The sequence below is a fragment of the Astatotilapia calliptera genome, chromosome 15 (assembly GCF_964374335.1).
Source record: "Astatotilapia calliptera chromosome 15, fAstCal68.1, whole genome shotgun sequence".
Taxonomy (NCBI): domain Eukaryota; kingdom Metazoa; phylum Chordata; class Actinopteri; order Cichliformes; family Cichlidae; genus Astatotilapia; species Astatotilapia calliptera.
Window position 1 is genome coordinate 30,758,252 of NC_137436.1, and position 19,307 is coordinate 30,777,558.

Genomic DNA, 19,307 nt, shown 5'->3' on the forward strand with positions numbered 1-19,307 from the left:
AGTGGTTGTTAAAACGCAGTATTATTGCCAAATCATAGTATTTGTACCCAATCTTAGTATTTCTGCTAAATCATAGCATTTGTTCCAAATCATGGTATTTGTGAAAAAACATAGTATGTCTGCAAAACCATAGTATATCTCTTATGTTATAGAATTACTACTAAGGCATAGTATTTCTGCCAAATCATAGTATTTGTACTAAATCATAGTACTTGTGCCAAATCATAGTATTTGTTGCACATCATAGTATTGGAACCAAAACATAGTATTTGTCCCAAAGCATCGTATTTGTATGGAGTAATAGTATTTCTTCAAAATCATAGTATTTCAATCAAATCTCAGTAGTTGTGTTAAAATGCAGTATTATTGCCAAATCATAGTATTTGTACCCAATCATAGTATTTTTGCCAAATTGTGGTATTTGTGCCCAATTAATAATTCTGTTATGTTATAGTATTACTACTAAGTCGTAGAATATCTGTTATGTTATAGTGTATCTGCGGAATATAGTATGTGTGCCAAATCGTAGTATTTATACCAAATCACAGTATTTATGCTAAAACATAGTATTTCTGCCATATTGTGGTATTTGTGCAAGAACATTGAACTGTTATGTTATAGTATTACTACTAAGTCATAGTATTTCTGCCAAATCATAGTATTTGTGTGAATTTGTATACTATAATATCACTGTAGTATGTAGTGGCTAAGTAGGGGGTGTTTACAGTGTAAATAGGTCATCTCTTGTGTTGGAGTGCCCTCTTGTGGCGCCTTTTGGGTAGTGCCTTAGTAAACGTGAACCCTGTAAGAAGTGGTATCAGACTGATTTGTAGTGGAGGAATTTGTTGCCAGTTTTCTTAATCATAGAAACCACACCATATCACCTCTCCACATCCTCCTACTGTATGCCATGCCTCCCTGTACCATCCATCTGACCGCCAATAAACTCCACCTGTGGTAATCTAATCCCTGGATGTCAGCCTCTCCTTCTGACCGAGGATAGTTACTATTGCAGCACCACCCAGCATTAAACTGACGTACACCATTCTGTACAATAGTATTTGTGCTAAAAAGTAGTATTTCTGCCAAATCATAGTATTACTGCTATTTCATACTATTTAAGCGAAATTACAGTGTTTCTGCAAAAACATGTTTGAGGGGTGGAAATCTGTCCTCCTCTCATTTTTCAAACTCCGAAAATTAAGCCATTTCTTCTCTCGTCATATCTCCGCGACAGAGATACAAAGAGCTATGTAAATCGCAGTCAAAGTACACCAAAGTCCGCTGATTCACCCAGTGCAAGAATTATGCTTCTATCCCACCTAGTTTTTGAGTACAAATTTATACACTATCACAGACCGGTAATTCATATTGATAATTTATTACAATTCTGCAAAGTTTTATGATTTTAGCAGCTTTTCTAATATGGACCTCAGATTCTTGTTAACAGTCTATGGCAGAAATACATACAAGTACACAGCCTGATGAAGCAGACAGAAGCAGTACCTCTGATTGGTTCAGCATTTTCACCTCTTATCAGCACAAATCTCAGCCTCTTCTGCTGTTTTCATTAGAATTGTAAGCTTTTCCACCTTTTTTCAGTTACGTGAGAACCAGTTTGGCTCAATGAGTAGCTGAAAAATATCAGCCTCTTCTGCTGTTTTAGCAGGATTTCAGAGTTCAGCTTTTTCACTTGTTTTAAGCAAAAATTTCAGTTTCTTTACCTCATTTCACAACAAAGTTCTTCCTCTTCACCTCTTTTCTGCTAATTTGAGCTTCTGCTCCACAGTGCACATTGTCCCTCTCATCATATCTTTGCTTGTGACCAGAACTCATTTGGCTCAGAGGGTAGGGCATCTGCCGTGAGACCCGGTGGCAGAGGTTTGAATCCTACCTGTGACAGTTGCTACACATGTTCCCTGCTTGCATGCGCTCTGCTTTCTTGTGTGTCACTGCTCTCCAGTGTGTCATTACACATACAGCCATCTTCAGCAAGCACTTCTGCTTCTACACCTCTTTTCAGCTCATCTTTTTGCTTCTTTGCCTCTTTTCAGCAGAAATTCTTCTGATTCACCTCTTTTCTGCCAAATGTTTAGCTTTTTCACCTCTTATCAGCACAATTCTAAGCAGCTTCTGCTAATTTCACCACAATTGTCACTCTCTCCACCTCTTCTTTGTGTGAATGAGTTTGGTGCAGTGAGGTGAATCGCCGCCTTTAGACCAGAAGGGCCAGGTTCAAATCCTGCTCAGGGCAATGATTTTTGTTTTGTTTTTTCAACTTTTTCAGCTTTTTTCAGCAGACATCTTCAGCGTTAAGGCATCCACACAGCATTTTCGCAGGAAATGCAAATTTTTCTAGTTCTTTATTATTCCGGGTGTTTCCGTACACTTTTTGCCGTGGATCTACTTCCACAATTTTTGTGCTATTTTCACCGTTCAAACTCTAAACTGTTCTGCTCTTTCTGCTAATGCCGGCTATGACTTTTGGTGTTTATTACTATTATACTTTTTAAAATATTACACTTTTTTCCTTTAATTTGTCCCATTGAAATGAATGGGAAACTTCCACAATTCTGCTAAAACTTTCTTGTCTTTGAAACTTAACTACTGCCTCATACTTTCACCTAGAAACTTCATTCAAACTTTAAAATGTTCTCAAATGATTTGGCTATTCCTGTATGATTCAGCTTTTTCAGATCTTCTACCGTTTTAATCTTATCCCTCTTTGAGTTTTCAGTTGCAAAATTGTGATTTTTCAGAAAATACATGCGTTGCTATGGTTGCTATGCAATTAACTCAGAGGGGACAGTGAAACTGTTTGAATTTTCTCTTCATGTCCAAACAACTTCTTGCTACTCGCTCAATTTCCACTCAAGCCCCACACATTATACATCAAAACGTAGGTATTTTTGCTGGCTTTCAGAAAATGTCACTATCATTGTTGTGGGACTTATAGATTTTTTGCAAATCTCCTCAGAGTAACACAAAGTCAGAAAACTCTCCATATAAACTCAATGGAGAGTTTGTTCAAAATCACCGCTGGATTTCTCTAATGAGAGGCATTTTCAAATTGTCATATCTCCTTAACGAAGCGAAGTTAAGACATGAGGCTTGTCCCGATATATCTTCAGACACTCCTGATGCTCACAATTCAAGAATTATTTTCTCACCTATTACCGTTCTGAGATGAGTTAGACTTGATTGAGGGGTGGAAATTTGTCCCTCGCTCAGATTTCATCAGATTTCAATCTCTGGAAATGAACCACTTTTTTCTCTCGTCATATCTTTTTGATGGATTTCCACAGAGCCCTGAAAATTTCCATGACTGTTCACCAAAGCCTGCTGTTTCTTACGGTGAAAGAATGATTTTGATGCTCCATATAGATTTAGAGTTACCAAAGGTTGTTTGAGAGCAAGTAAGGCAGTTTTTGCTTCGCCTCTACACAGTTACAGTGTATTACAAGTCATATATCTTTAATAATTTATATTTTATCTCTGAATTATGAAGACCTGAAGATTCCCCCATCTCTTCTGAACAAAACGATGTCTGAATGACCGTTCTAGCCTCTACGGTTAGGGAATTATGGCCATTTGTTCGAGGGGAATCCTGAATGTCAGAAATACACTGAAGAAAACTCACACCTCTCTCTGTCTCTGTGTGTGTAAGGGCTGACTACAGCAGGTGCAGCTAATTTAACTGACCTACATATACCAAGCCCAGACTCTCCACAGCTCCTGTTCCCTTTACTCTCTGTGTATGTGTGTCTGTGTATCAGTATTTCTCCTATGTTTAGGTATTACTCCTCAATCATAGTATTTCTGCTAAAGCAAAGTACTTCTACTACATCTAAGTACTTTTGCCAAATCATAGTATTTCTGCTAAATCATAGTATTTCTGCCAATTCATAGTATTTTTGCAAAATCATGGTATTTGTGCAAAATCATGGTTTTGGGGCCAAATATTTCTGTTATTTTATAATATATGTGCTGAATATATTATATGTGCCAAATCATAGTATTTATCCCAAATTATAGTATTTATGCCAAATTACAGTATTTCTGATAAAACGCAGAAATAGTACCTTTTAGCAGGAATTTCTACCAAAAGATAGTACTTCTGCTAAATCAGAGTATTTCTGCTAAACCAGAGTATTCCTGCCAAATCATAGTATTTGTACTGAAACATGGTACTTCTGCCCAATCATAGTATTTATACCCAATCATAGTATTTCTGCTAAATCATAGCATTTGTGCCAAATCATGGTATTTGTGCAAAAACATAGTATGTCTGCAAAACCATAGTATATCTCTTATGTTATAGTATTACTACTAAGGCATAGTATGTGTGCCAAATCGCAGTATTTATACCAAATCACAGTATTTGTGGTAAAACATAGTATTTCTGCCATATTGTGGTATTTGTGCAAGAACATTGAACTGTTATGTTATAGTATTACTACTAAGTCATAGTATTTCTGCATTGTTATAGTATTTGTACTAAAACGTAGTATCTCTGCCAAGTCATAGAATTACTGCAATTTCATAGTTTTTTTTAGGAAATCTGTTATGTTATAGTATTACTACTAAGTCATAGTATTTCTGCCAAATCACAGTATTTGTGCCAAAGCATCGTATTTGTATGGAGTCATAGTATTTCTTCTAAATCATAGTATTTCAATCAAATCTCAGTAGTTGTTGTTAAAACGCAGTATTATTGCCAAATCATAGTATTTGTACCCAATCATAGTATTTCTGCTAAATCATAGCATTTGTGCCAAATCATGGTATTTGTGCAAAATCATAGTATGTCTGCAAAACCATAGTATATCTTTTATGTCATAGTATTACTACTAAGGCATAGTATTTCTGCCAAATCATAGTATTTGTACTAAATCATAGTACTTGTGCCAAATCATAGTATTTGTTGAACATCATAGTATTGGAACCAAAACATAGTATTTGTCCCAAAGCATCGTATTTGTATGGAGTAATAGTATTTCTTCTAAATCATAGTATTTCAATCAAATCTCAGTAGTTGTGTTAAAATGCAGTATTATTGCCAAATCATAGTATTTGTACCCAATCATAGTATTTTTGCCAAATCGTGGTATTTGTGCCCAATTAATAATTCTGTTATGTTATAGTATTACTACTAAGTCGTAGAATATCTGTTATGTTATAGTGTATCTGCGGAATATAATATGTGTGCCAAATCATAGTATTTACACCAAATCACAGTATTTTTGCTAAAACATAGTATTTCTGCCATATTGTGGTATTTGTGCAAGAACATTGAACTGTTATGTTATAGTATTACTACTAAGTCATAGTATTTCTGCGTTGTTATAGTATTTGTGCTAAAACGTAGTATCTCTGCCAAGTCATAGAATTAATGCAATTTCATAGTTTTTTTTTAGGAAATCTGTTATGTTATAGTATTACTACTAAGTCATAGTATTTCTGCCAAATCATAGTATTTGTACTAAATCATAGTACTTGTGCCAAATCATAGTATTTGTTGCACATCATAGTATTAGAACCAAAACATAGTATTTGTCCCAAAGCATCGTATTTGTATGGAGTAATAGTATTTCTTCTAAATCATAGTATTTCAATCAAATCTCAGTAGTTGTGTTAAAATGCAGTATTATTGCCAACTCATAGTATTTGTACCCAATCATAGTATTTTTGCCAAATCGTGGTATTTGTGCCCAAATAATAATTCTGTTATGTTATAGTATTACTACTAAGTTGTAGCATATCTGTTATGTTATAGTGTATCTGCGGAATATAGTATGTGTGCCAAATCATAGTATTTATACCAAATCACAGTATTTGTGCTAAAACATAGTATTTCTGCCATATTGTGGTATTTGTGCAAGAACATTGAACTGTTATGTTATAGTATTACTACTAAGTCATAGTATTTCTGCGTTGTTATAGTATTTGTGCTAAAATGTAGTATCTCTGCCAAGTCATAGAATTACTGCAATTTAATAGTTTTTTTTAGGAAATCTGTTATGTTATAGTATTACTACTCAGTCATAGTATTTCTGCCAAATCATAGTATTCGTGTGAATTTGTATACTGTAATATCACTGTATTATGTAGTGGCTAAGTAGGGGCTGTTTACTAAGTGCATCAGTGTAAATAGGTCATCTCTTGTGTTGGAGTGCCCTCTTGTGGCGCCTTTTGGGTAGTGCCTTAGTAAACGGGAACCCTGTAAAAAGTGGCATCAGACTGATTTGTAGTGGAGGAATTTGTTACCAGTTTTCTTAATCTTTAATCTGTATGCATGTTGTAATGCATACCCTGTTCTTAATCATAGAAACCACACCATATCACCTCTCCACATCCTCCTACTGTATGCCATACCTCCCTGTACCATCCATCTGACCGCAATAAACTCCACCTGTGGTAATCTAATCCCTGGATGTCAGCCTCTCCTTCTGACCGAGGATAGTTATAGTATTTGAGCCAAATCATAGTATTTGTGCTAAAACATAGTATTTCTTCCAAATCATAGTATTTGTGCCAAAGTATAGTATTTCTTCCAAATCATAGTATAACTGCACAATAAAGGTTCTTGAGCCACATCAGTGTTTGTGCCAAATCTTAGTATTTCTTCTAAATCCTAGTAATTCTGCTCAATGATAGAATTTCTGCTATGCTTTAGTACTTTTTTCCTATATTGTAGTACTTCTGCTAAGTCAAAGTATTTCATGTAAATCATAGTATTTCTACCAAGTCCCAATGTTTCTGCTAAATCATAAATAATGTTTTAGTACAAATTGTATGATTTGGTGGAACTTTCTGTGTTCCAGCACAAATGCTATGATTTGGCAGGAAAAAAATATTATTTAGTATAAATACTAAGTTTTAGCAGAAATGCTATGTTTAAACTTTAAAAAATTCTGCTATTTCTGCTGATGTGTGTTATGACTTTTGACCATTGAAATGAATGGAACACATTATCAATGTGGTCAATGATTTTGCATGACGGGCTAAGCTGTGCTTTACCTCGGTGAGATAAGCATCCGTTCTCAGACTGGGAGGCCTGGGTTCAAATCCAGCTTATGGCAACATTTCTTTCACTTAACAGTTAAACTTTTTTTAAACTCTTTTCAACACAAATTTCATTTTATTCACCCCTTTTCAGCAAAATTTTCAGTTTTTTTTAACCCCTTTTCAGCACAAATCCAAACTTTATCAGCTCTTTTTCAGCAAAAACCTCTTTTCAGCAGAATTCTGCTCATTCAACTCTTTTCAGCAAAATTTTCAGTTTTTTCTGCTGTTTTCAGAAAAAAACTCTTTTCAGCAGAATTCTGCTCATTCACCTCTTTTCAGCAGAAATTCTGCTGATGGAACTCTTTTCAGCAGAATTTTCACCCCTTTTTTTTGCCCAAATTCTGCTAGCACAATTGTCAATCTCTCCACTTTTTCTTTGTGAGAAAGTGTTTGGCTCAGTGAGCTAAATAGCTGCCCTTTGATCAGGAGGGCCAGGTTCGAATCCTGCTCAGGGCGTCTTTTTTTTTTTTTTTTTTTGTTTCAACTTTTTCAGCTTTTTTCAGCAGATATCTTCAGCTGTTAAGGCATCCACACTGCATTTTCGCAGGAAATGCAAATTTTTCTAGTTTTCTCTGTATTACTGTAAAGTCTTTACCTTACAATATAAAGCTCCTTGAAATGACTGTTGCTATGATTTAGCCCTTTGTAAATATAATCACATTGAATTGAACTAAATTGAATTGGTAAAGCTCTGGATATTGATAAATCAACCTTAAGTACCAACGCTCTTTCATGTCAAAGTTGTTTAGACATGCGAGGTACCCTGCTGGCCTGCCTGTGCAGGTACATTCATTAGTACTGTGACAAAGGCTACGTTCACACTGCAGGCGAAAGCGCATCAAATCCGATTTTTTTGACCCTATGCGACCCATATCCGATCATGCTATGACAGTGTGAACGGCGCAAATCCGATATTTTCAAATCCGATCTGGGTCACTTTCGTATGTGGTACTGAATCCGATACATATCCGATGTTTTAGAAAGCGACTGCTGTTTGAACGGTCAAGTCGCATTAAATCCGCCTTTTACGTCACCGACACAAGACTGAAGCCAATTATCAGCGCCCGAGAAGACATCGTGAACGCTTCCTAGCCATCCAGTGTAGATGTCAGTGAAACTGTTGGGAAGACAACGTAAACATTTTATTTGTACTGTATAATCTGCAGATTCTGACAGAAATCTGCAGCTATCCTTTGAAGCACCGCTCCTCTCTAAAACAGCAATAAGGATCATTATTAGGTTATTTACATTATTATGTAAATAACAAAATAACTTAAAGCAAAAATTGGGAAACGTAAAGTCCGAAGTCTTTATATTAACGGCCATCAGTCAAACAATACTGTTTGTTCTTGGTCTAAACAGAGCGCGTTGTGTGTGACATCTTCTTTTGCGCATGCGGGCCGCTTTGAGCGTTCACACTAGAGCGCGTTTGCTGTCGCATTTTATTTGTAGTGTGAACGAGGAGACAAAAAAATCGGATTTGATCAAAAAATCGGAATTGAGCATTAAGACCTGCAGTGTGAACATAGCCAAAGTGGAAAACCCATCAAGATGAGGATGGCAATATAAATTAGGTATAAAGAAGGGAATTTTGACAGCACTGCTTAGTCTCCCTACACTGGGATCTTCAACAAATGGATCTACGTTTCTGAAGCTAACATGCACGTGCTCAGGGTTTATAGCTCAGGGAAAAAAAACCCTAATCAGGACAGGTCTTACAGCAAATGCTAAGCATACTGTATATTACTGTGCAATTAATATATATATATTGAATCACTTTTCATTACTTTCACATTCAGAAATAAAAATTGTGATTCCTTTACCTGTTCCACCCCGGGTCCTCAGCGTTCCCGTGTGTGAGGAAGTGCTGACTCCCCCGAAGACGGTCATCCCCTGTCCTACAGGAGCATGGAAGTTGTTGTAGTTGGGGATGGCGGTGACCCCGAAGTTGGGGTAGTGCTGTGGCGTGGGGTCGGCCCCATAGCGGTAGCCCGCTCCCTGGGAGATGCTGTTGTCTCGGTCATCTGTGAGTTTGGTTGCCTCCTTATCCTTGCATTGCACACAGCCCATTATCTATAATCTGTTCACGACACAGAAACAAGAGGCATTTTTTGAGTTTGGATAATAACTGTTGACTGGAGTGACAGGTCATTAAAAACAAAATGACTGCAGCTAACCAAAAGAAACCCATCCAACTGATTATATAAGTAATAAGGAATGAAATGTAATAATGAGCAAGGGAAATAAACACGCTACAAGAGCCTTAATTCAGGCAATAAATAAAAATTATATACTTTCAACCTGATGGGTGGATCGATAGGATGAGCTGGAGAACAGAGCTTAGCCACACTCCACAACAAACAGAACTGAAGCCATCGCTCTGTTAAAAGGTTTTAGTTCACACCATTTTCTCTACAGCTGAGATCCTTCCACTGATTAGCACTCTGGTCTGAGACATGGGGACCTTTTTTTACATAGCCTGACATACAGCTTGGTCTCTGGATGAGTCACACAAACAGTGTTTCTCTTTTATGGCCAGGAAGAAAAACAGCTCCTATCACATTGACGGTGCGGAGGCACAGAGCCATGCTGTCAATGTCACCTCGTCAATCTTAATGGATAGCTGTAGGAGGATGGAGAGTCGGCGATTGGACGCTAGTTTTATCACAGAGCCTCCTAATCAAAGTCAGTAACAATCTTCACCTGTCTTTCATGTGCTCGAAGATTTCTGTACCTATAAATCTCAGTTCATGCATCCCTGCCTCTAGCTTACAAGTAAGATTGGTCAGTATTGAAAGCAGCTCACTCTTCTTACCCAATTTAGTATATTCCTAAATAAATAAATAAAAAACATCTAATTGTTTCCTTAAAGGAAAAAATCTATAAATATAAGACTATTGGAATGGAACATAAGAAAGAATGAGCAATAAATCTTGTCTCTCCTTGGAAAACAAAATCCTGATCAGGCCTTAAGCTCTGGCCTGTTACATGAAAATATATATTCACTTCCTGTTTCTTTTTAAACCCTAGTTTCCTTCTGTCTTTTGCCTCCAGTGACTGCAGAAAAGAATTAAATTTATTCACTTGTGAAAAGAGAATATTAAAGAAGGAGTGTAGGATTCCCCTCCTTCTTCCCATGATCCATGATCTACAGCAGGGGTGGGGAACTCCAGGCCTCGAGAGCCGGTGTCCTGCAGGTTTTCGATGTGTCCTTGATCCAACACAGCTGATTCAAATGACTAAATTGCCTCCTCAACATGGCTTGAAGTTCTCCAGAGGCCTGGTAATGAACTAATCATTTGACCCAGGGTGATATCTAAAACCTGCAGGACACCGGGCCCTTGAGCTCTAGAGTTCCCCACCCCTGATCTACAGCAGCAAGTGGATCACAGATCATAGGAAGGAATATGAGTCTTCTATCAATCGATAATGTCCCTGATAAACAGGATACTGTGACACAGATAGACAGAACCACATCATGAACCATTATAGCCGACGACTAAGAAAAACTGCTGAGGATATTTAACTTTTCTAGGAGAATAATCTCTTGCAGTTTCAACGTGTCTCCCAGCATCACCTTCACACCCGATTTGATGTGAATTTTCCTCATCTGCTTAGACAGAGTGTCAAAAAACTTGTTGAGCACATTCATGTTGCCTAGGGGAAGAACCATTTTCACTTTGAACTGATAATGACCTTTCCACTGGTATTCTACCCCAGGACAAGTTTACACTGTCAGTCTTATTTTCATGCTTTTGTTGTTTCTGCTGTTCAGATACCAGGGTGCTTTGATACTGCCTGTCTTGTATCTCACTGAGGGTTGGATTCTGACAGATTACTGTTAGGTTTATACCTATCACTGTTCATGGATATGAAAAGTTAAAACTGACCAAACTGATCCGTGAGACTTGAAAGTGACAGTGAAGTGACTGTCTGAGCTCTAGAACAATGGACATTACAAAATTCACTTTCTTTCCTTAAGATCAGGGATGCCCAACTCGAGGCCTTAAGGACTGGTGTCCTGCAGGTTTTAGATACCACCCTGGGTCAACACACCTGAATCAAATGATTAGTTCATTACCAGGCCTCTAGAAAACTTCAAGACATGTTAAGGAGGTAATTTAGCTATTTAAATCAGCTGTGTTGGATCAAGAACACATCTAAAACTTGCAGGAGACGGGCCCTTGAAGCCTGCAGTTGGACAACCTCTGCTTAAGATGCTCTACCAGGCACGTACTTATGGCGTTATTTTTGTGCCACTATTCTGAGCGCACGTAAAAAAGGTTTGCAGGTGCAAGTGTTGCATTTTGAGGAGAAATTTATTTTGAGCGAAGAAAAGCTGAATTTGAGTGAACAAAATTTATTGCTGCATGCAAAAAATGTATATCCGTGTTTGCTATTATCCATATACACACGCACAATAGCAGCCCCTCTCGCTCAGTTTTTGTATTTGCGCTCGCAATGTGTCGCTCACGCTCTCAACATTTCTGCCCGTGCACGCTCAACTCTTTCTGTACACCGTTATATTTGTGCCACAAAACCAGCCAATCACAGACTTGGATGCAAAAAAATCTGATTGGCTGTTTTTGTCTCCAATCAGCTCGAAAGGACGAAATGCAATATCCCAGAATCCATTTCGTCCAAAGCTCAAACGAGGCAGTGGCGGAGGAACACAGAGTGGCGGAGTTTGAAATATTACTCTTTCTGGGACACAAAATAAACTTTTAAGATATTTTCATGTTAGAATGTAGCTGTGTGAACTTCAAATATCTGCTCGATTTATCAAGACATCACATATTTGCATAAGTGCTCCAACGTTTTCGGAGATGCCTGTTACCCACCAGCTGACCGGGTGGGAACTCGGGTTAAACATAATATATAAGGCTGAACTGACAAAAAAATCACCGACTACACCACCAGGTATTATTGGAAAAACCATAAAGCCTTTGAACGAAAACAAACGCTGTTGTGACAGTGATGTACACTGTTTTGTTGGTATATATGTATGATTTGTATCACCTTCATGTTTCCAGCTTTACAGCTGTGGCTCCAGCAAACATCAGCTGATACTAGAAATTAATTTTAAATAAATTCTAACAACAGCTGATCAATTTTGAACGTGCTGCTGTTGTTGTTTAGCGCAACATCCGCTGGTTTCCTGTTTCTGGCGCAAAGTGGGAGATAAACAAACAAGAGAGACGATCAGCTGATCATTGATCAGTTTCATGATTGAAGTAGCAACAGGAGAGGGAGGGAGAATGAGGAGAGAAGAGGCAGCTAAGACACAGAATAACTCCAGCTTTGTGTCTTTTTTATTCTCGCTGAAGTCTTTTCCCCTCAATACGGATGTATTGTAATTGGTCCAGCCCAGAGTTGATTATTACCAGCTGGCTAATCCACCACCTTTCATTGTTTATACCATTACAAAAACAAACAAACTAACATAAAAATGAAAAATCACCATTGGCCCACCGGGCAAATGCCGGGTAAATGCCCAATGGCCAGTCCAGGTATTCGGTCAGCTGGTGGGTAACAGGCATCTCCAAAAACTTTAGAGCACTTATGCAAATATGTGATGTCTTGATAAATCGAGCAGATATTAGAAGTTTACACAGCACCATTCTCGCATGAAAATATCTTAAAAGTTTATTTTGTGACCCACAAAGAGTAATATTTCAAACTCTGCCACTCTGTGTTCCTCCGCCACTGCCTCGTTTGAGTTTTGGACGAAATGGATTCTGGGATATTGCATTTCGTCATTTCGAGCTGGTTGGAGACGAAAACAGCCAATCAGATTTTTTTTGCATCCAAGTCTGTGATTGGCTGGTTTTGTGGCACAAATATAACGGTGTACAGAACGAGTTGAGCGCGCACGGGCTGAAATGTTGAGAGCGCGAGCGACACATTGCGAGCGAGCGCAAGTGCAAAAACTGAGCGAGAGGGGCTGCTATTGTGTGTGTGGATAATAGCAAACACTGAAATACATTTTTTGCACGCAGCAATGAATTTTGTTCACTCAAATTCAGCTTTTCTTCGCTCAAAATAAATTTCTCCTCAAAATGCAACACTTGCACCTGCAAATTTTTTTTACGTGCGCTCAGAATAGTGGCACAAAAATAACGCCATACGTACTGTGTCCGTGTTCAGTTGCAGCTTGTTTGCTGGTCTCTCTTCCTTCAGTTCTGCCTTCAGTAAGCAAAAATCATGCTCTTTTGGGATGAGATCAGGTCAATGAGTTGGTCATTGAAGTATATCCCATTTCTTTGTCAGTAGCCCTTAACAATGACACACCTCCTTTAACATCTCCTTAACTTCTCCTTCAAAACCAAAGAAGAAAACTGTCTATTGTGGTCTTTCAGGCCTTTTGGCGCTCTTGCCAGTACTTTTGAGAATGTATTAGATGGTTGATATTCCCAGTCAAAAATTTCTACTATTGGTCTGACGGTTGTTGTTGGTGTTGCGTTCCCACATAGCAGACAGGTCTGGCCCGGATGTAGTGTCAAGCCAGCACTGCTGGCTGACTTCTGGCATGGTACGTGTGTTATGTCATCCAAATAGGGGCCAGGCCTGGCATAGATGGCACTGTTTATGTGATGGCATGCCACAGCTGGCCCGATTGTAGTTTGGTTTATGTGGCCCAGGCTCATAGAAAACAGGTCTGGCCCAGATCCGGCATTAAGCCTTCTGACTGACTGGTGTCATGGCAGGGTGTATGTCAACCAGATGTGGGCCAGGTCTGGCAATGATGACACTGTTTATGTTCCGATTTTCCTATTTCAGTTAAAAGACCCAAATACCACGTTGCAATACTATACTGCTATGGGCCAACATTTCAAACGCAGGTTTGACAGGTTTGTGAGTGTACACTTTTTCCAAAACGTAGTGAGGGTTTACTCATGTGTACCACCGGGTGGCTGTAACTCAGGAGGTAGAGCAGGTCATCTACTGATTGGAAGGTTAGTGGTTCGATTCCTGGCTCCTCCAGTCTGCATGTCAAGAGTATGAATGTAGTTAGGAAGCGCCCAGTTTAGAGAAAGTGTGTGAATTTGGCATGTTGTATAGAGCACTTTGAGTAATCCGGGAGAGTAGGAAAGACCTATCTAAGAATCAGTTAATTCAGTGTCTAAACAGAGTTTTGTCATGTTACTTTTGTACTATTATGTTCCGGCACATGTTGTTATTACATTGCTTGACACACATTAGGCTGACATCTGGGGCCAGAGCTGAAACTGTTCTGTGCCAGCACAGGGCCGTCATTCTTTGTGGTATGTGTGCCATGTGTAAGCACATTGTGTGGGCCAGATCCGGGCCATACCAATTTTGCTATGTGGGTTGATGTTGGTTTTTCAGAGTATGACCTCCTTCATTTGCATCAACATCTCTTTAGACCTTATGTATAAAATACCTGTAATCCCCCAAACAGTTAAATACTTTTATTATATCTTTTTAACTACGGCTGCAAGTCTGCATCTAAATTAAGTCTTGACTGTTTTAAAATCCAAAAACTTTACCTCGCTAATGACATCAAATCAATTTGGGAAGAAATTCCTGTGATAAAGATAGTTGCACCTTCCTAAGCTTTTTTTTTTTTTACTGTTAAAGGGGATTTCTTCCTCTCTACTGTCACACGGGCTTCCTCACAGGGGATCATATCATTAATTTCACCCTAATATTGCTGGGCCTTTACCTTACAATAGAAAGTGCCTTAAGAAGACTGTTGTAAACAGTTGTTTTATAAATAAAATGGAATATTCAATCTATGCTTTCGCAATCATGTGGATGCTACATCGGTCCACCGTTATAAGGAGAGAGCTTCCAAGTGCTACCCTCTCCTGGGCTTGACTCTTTGTTGATGCCAGAACAGTGACTAACCATTTAGAACAGGTGCCTCATGCTGACTGACACACTGTGACTATTCTCTTTCAACATAATTATAGACCAGTCCCTCAGATGGCACCAAAGTGCAGACAGAGGCCGAAATGCCTGTCAAGACAATCAGAGGTTGTCACAGCAAGTGGAGGTGTAGAACAGAGACCAGTCTTACTGTAATATTGGTTTGCGTTTAACATCTTCGGCAAAGATATGCCTTTCAAACAAAGTGTTCTGTTTTACTCTTTGTTCTTTCTGTATTGTATTGTATTGTATTGTGTATTATTCATATTAATCAGAATCAGAAATACATTATTAATTCCAAAGGAAATTTTATGCTGTATAATGCCAGATATTATACAAAACACGAAGTGTGGACATCTTCGTTATGTAAGGATGAAAATCAGGAGTGGACAATACCCTTTTCATCCTCTGGCTGAACTTGAGCTGACCTATGCTAAAGCTATGAAACCAGCAGACAGAGTGAATAGAAGGCTATGCATGAAGAAGCAGTGCACCAGCACACTCTGTCAGGGGACGCTGTAATGATCAGTGACAGGACGCAGGGAAGGCAGGGAAGGCTAGGCGACAACAGCAGCAACACTACGCTCAGTGCGAGCCTGTAGAGCATCTCTAATCGTACGCTCCCAGCAGAAGCCAACATCAACTGCTGTGTATTCCGACCCTCTACATAACCCACACTTGGCAGAGGCAGAATCAGATTTTATAGAAGGGAAACCGATGTATTGATCCCTCTGAGCTGGATGGAAAGCTGTTCCTGCTGTTAAACGCTAATCTATGGAGGAAGGATGATGACAGATCAGGTCTATATTCCAGAATGGATGGCTTAGCATTACAGCTGGTCACACAGAGCTCGATGCTTTTGACACATTTTTGCTTCTGATTAAAGGCAGATAAAGAGCGATGACACAGAGAAAAATAGACTTGTAAATGCACCCAATGATGCACACACAGAGCATCTCTCAACATTAATATGCAATATGAAAGCACTATGAAGGCCCTGCTGTCACTCAGAGTGGTAGCAGAAGATACAGACAGTGTAAAGTCAGAGGATTGTTCTTCTATTCTACTTCACTCTGCTGGGATAGAAGCAGCCCTGGCACCTCTTAATTGTTTAGGTTACCTTTATGTTAAATATGTTAAAAGATCCTTTACATTTGAACTTTGCAGGCCGAATGGGTGAAATAACGTTAATTTATTAAATTAAAGCAATTTTAATCATAGAAATCACATCACTGTTTTAAGATAAACACATGTTTATTGTTGTAGTCATTAAAAAAATGAGAAAAATAACTTTTATAAATAATGGATAACCATAGCTTATGTGTTAGCCAGCTAGCAACAGCAATGAAAAACTTTACAAAACTGAATCTGCCACCAGGTATAAGTATCTCGTGGAAAAATGGTATATTGCCCAACACCAACATGAAGAAAAAGGCACTTACATTGGGCCTTTTTAGCTATATGTTGCTTTCCCCGTGTAGCTGAAATAGCAAACTATGGGATTCCTACTGAGCAGAAGAAAATGGTTGTCTATTTCCACTGGGTACTTTTTTATGCAGTAACTTTTTAATCTATTGGATGTTTGCTGCAGTCAGCTGGTAATATATCTGATAGTATATCAGGTGCAAATGTCAGAAATGGGTTTTCCTCGAAGGAACTCGGAAACAGGGTGAGGAGCTCAGTCACTCAAGGGATTCAATTTCAATTTTATTTATATAACGCCAAATCACAACAACAGTCGCCTCAAGGCGCTTTATATTGTAAGGTAGACCCTACAATAATACATAGAGAGAAATGTATTATGATATGGTACTACAAGGTCATTGAGATAAGATGGAGCCTGATTATTTAAGACCTTGTATGTGAGGAGCAGGATTTTGAATTCAATTCTGGATTTAACAGGGAGCCAATGAAGGGAAGCCAAAACAGGAGAACTATGCTCTCTCTTCCTGGTCCCTGTCAGTACTCTTGCTGCAGCATTTTGGATTAGCTGAAGGCTTTTCAGGGAGTTTTTAGGGCTTCCTGAATATAATGAATTACAGTCGTCCAGCCTAGAAGTAATAAATGCATGAACTAGCTTTTCAGCGTCACTCTGAGAGAGATTTTTATTTCTAATTCTAGAGATGTTGCACAAATGGAAGAAAGCAGTCTTACATATTTGTTTAATATGTGCATTGAAGGACATATCCTGGACAAAAATCACTCCAAGGTTCCTTACAGTGTTACTGGAGGCCAAGGTAATGCCATACAGAGTAAGAATCTGGTTAGATACCATATTTCTAAGATTTTCGGGGCCGAGTACAGTAACCTCAGTTTTATCTGAATGCTCAGAGACAAGTTGCTGTTCCTCTCCGTTGAAAGGAAAGTCTAGGTTGGTTGGGTATTTGGATAGAAGGCCTCCTAGAAACCTCCTCGCTGAGGTGTTTGGGATTATCAACCATTTAGGAACCCCCGGGCAGACAGAGGACACACTGTCCCTGTGATGACTTGGGAATGCCTAGGTTCCCTCCCACAAGAGCTATAAGCTCTGGCCAGCGACAGGGTGGTTTGGACTGCTGCACCTGTGACCAAACCTGAGATAAGCCATAGAAAGTGGATGGGTGAAAGGTTGGTGGTTGAACAGCTGTTAATTTCATTCAGGTTTAACGATCAATGTCTCATTTACCAGCTGTTCAAAAAAACTGCCAATTATTTTCATGCAGGCACGCTGCCTCTGGCCAGACGTTTGATGCCAGACGTTTGGTAGCTGACAGTTTTTGATGCTCCAGACAGACATAACAAGGCTCGTGGTGACAAATGAAAGAAAAAAAAAGTCTTTGTAACGTGTCAGTTAAAAATGAGCTTCAACAAGATCTTCAGTTCTCCTTGTTATGATTACTTTTTTTTATCCTATTCCGAGAGTACCTTCACTTCTTTGAACGATATTCCCTCATTAGGTATTTTATTGTTATCGAGCAGCCATGAAACTTTGTTTATGTTAAAAATATTTTTAGGCCACAATGCAATTATTCTGCTTTTCTTAAAACTCAAATCAATTAGACCAATCACTGATGCAATCGGATTGCTGGTTCCATGCTGAATGTACTCTGCGTTCCTCCAAAGACAGCCCTGTTTGTCTGGGGCCTTCCTCCATAGCCTGCTGCAGTGGGCCAGGCTCATCACTGACTGCTGTCTTTGAACTGAAGCCCCTTTCATCTCTTTCTTTTCCACTTCCTTCCCTCCTTTTCACACTGCCCTCTCCACTGATTAATTATTCCTCCTCCACAGAAAAAAAAAAAGTCACCTGCTTGCCATAGGGGCTGTTTTGCTGTTTATTCCCTGCAGTCTCTCTTCTCCTCACCCAGAGTGAAGCAGGAGCTGCTATAGAGGTGCCTAATCACTGCCCACCACCAACACAAGGCACTTCTGCAAAATGTCTCTAAAATTTGTTTATTCAACGCAAATTATTTGCCTTTAAAATGAATCTTTACAAGAAAGCAATACAGTTCTCCACGTCCTTGCATGCTACACATCAGACTAAGCACCCCTTCTATATTTCATCCTTATTCAACATGAAATCAATAAACTCTTGGTGAAAATCCAATTACAGAGCAGAACATGACCAGTAGTGGAGTTGGATCTATAATTAGTTAACGCAAAAGGCTATTCATTGGATGGTCAAAATTCATTAGGCTCTTTAATTGGAGCCAAAGACCTAAAGCACCTAAAGATGTGAAGAGCATCATTAAAGGAGTTAAAGGAATGAATATAGATTAACTCGGTGTGAAATATGATTCCTGTTAAAGAAAAGATGGGGGGATAAAGGAGGGCACTGGGGGCTTTGACCAGAGGCACAACCAACCGTGCACTTGGGTAAATAATTCATTGGATGGCTGTGCAGGCCTGAAGGTATGTCACTGTGTTTGGAGGCATCCATTGAAGGCAGCGCTCCCTGACTGCATTCATATTTGATGGGGAGGTGATGGATTGAGGTTCATTAAAATCAGGAGAGGAGGGAGAAGGCTCTGAGTGGTTGAAGTAGATGGAGCTGGAGGACACAATGTTACATTAACCCCTGAGGGAAGGCTTTTTCCTTCCCCTTGAATACTGAAGGGCTTAGGTCAGATCCTAGTGAAACTGTCTAGACTAATGATTGAGAAGAAAGGAAAGTGGTGACTTCTCCAGAGCAAGAATGCGAGCTCCTGTACTTACTCAGTTTAAGGGAGAACAACAAGGAGTAGTCACTCTCTTTTAATGATGACTTATGAAGGAGTTGATAAAGGTAAAAGTGCCCACGACACAACACTCAAGGAACTGGAGTTACCTCCAAGAATGACTGAACTATTACTTTTATTTCTCTTATTTCA

At 39.0% G+C, this 19,307-nt stretch overlaps 1 protein-coding gene across 4 annotated transcripts in view; it reads right to left on the reverse strand.

The window, feature by feature from the left end:
• fynb (FYN proto-oncogene, Src family tyrosine kinase b) overlaps positions 1–19,307 on the reverse strand; it is a 100,300-nt gene that overhangs the window by 35,404 nt on the left and 45,589 nt on the right. For all 4 annotated transcript variants that reach the window (XM_026193790.2, XM_026193788.2, XM_026193789.2 and 1 more), the window contains one exon: positions 8,892–9,148. In XM_026193790.2, coding sequence (XP_026049575.1) covers positions 8,892–9,138 — 247 coding nt within the window. In that variant the 5' untranslated portion in view covers positions 9,139–9,148. The remainder of the gene's footprint in view (positions 1–8,891; positions 9,149–19,307) is intronic.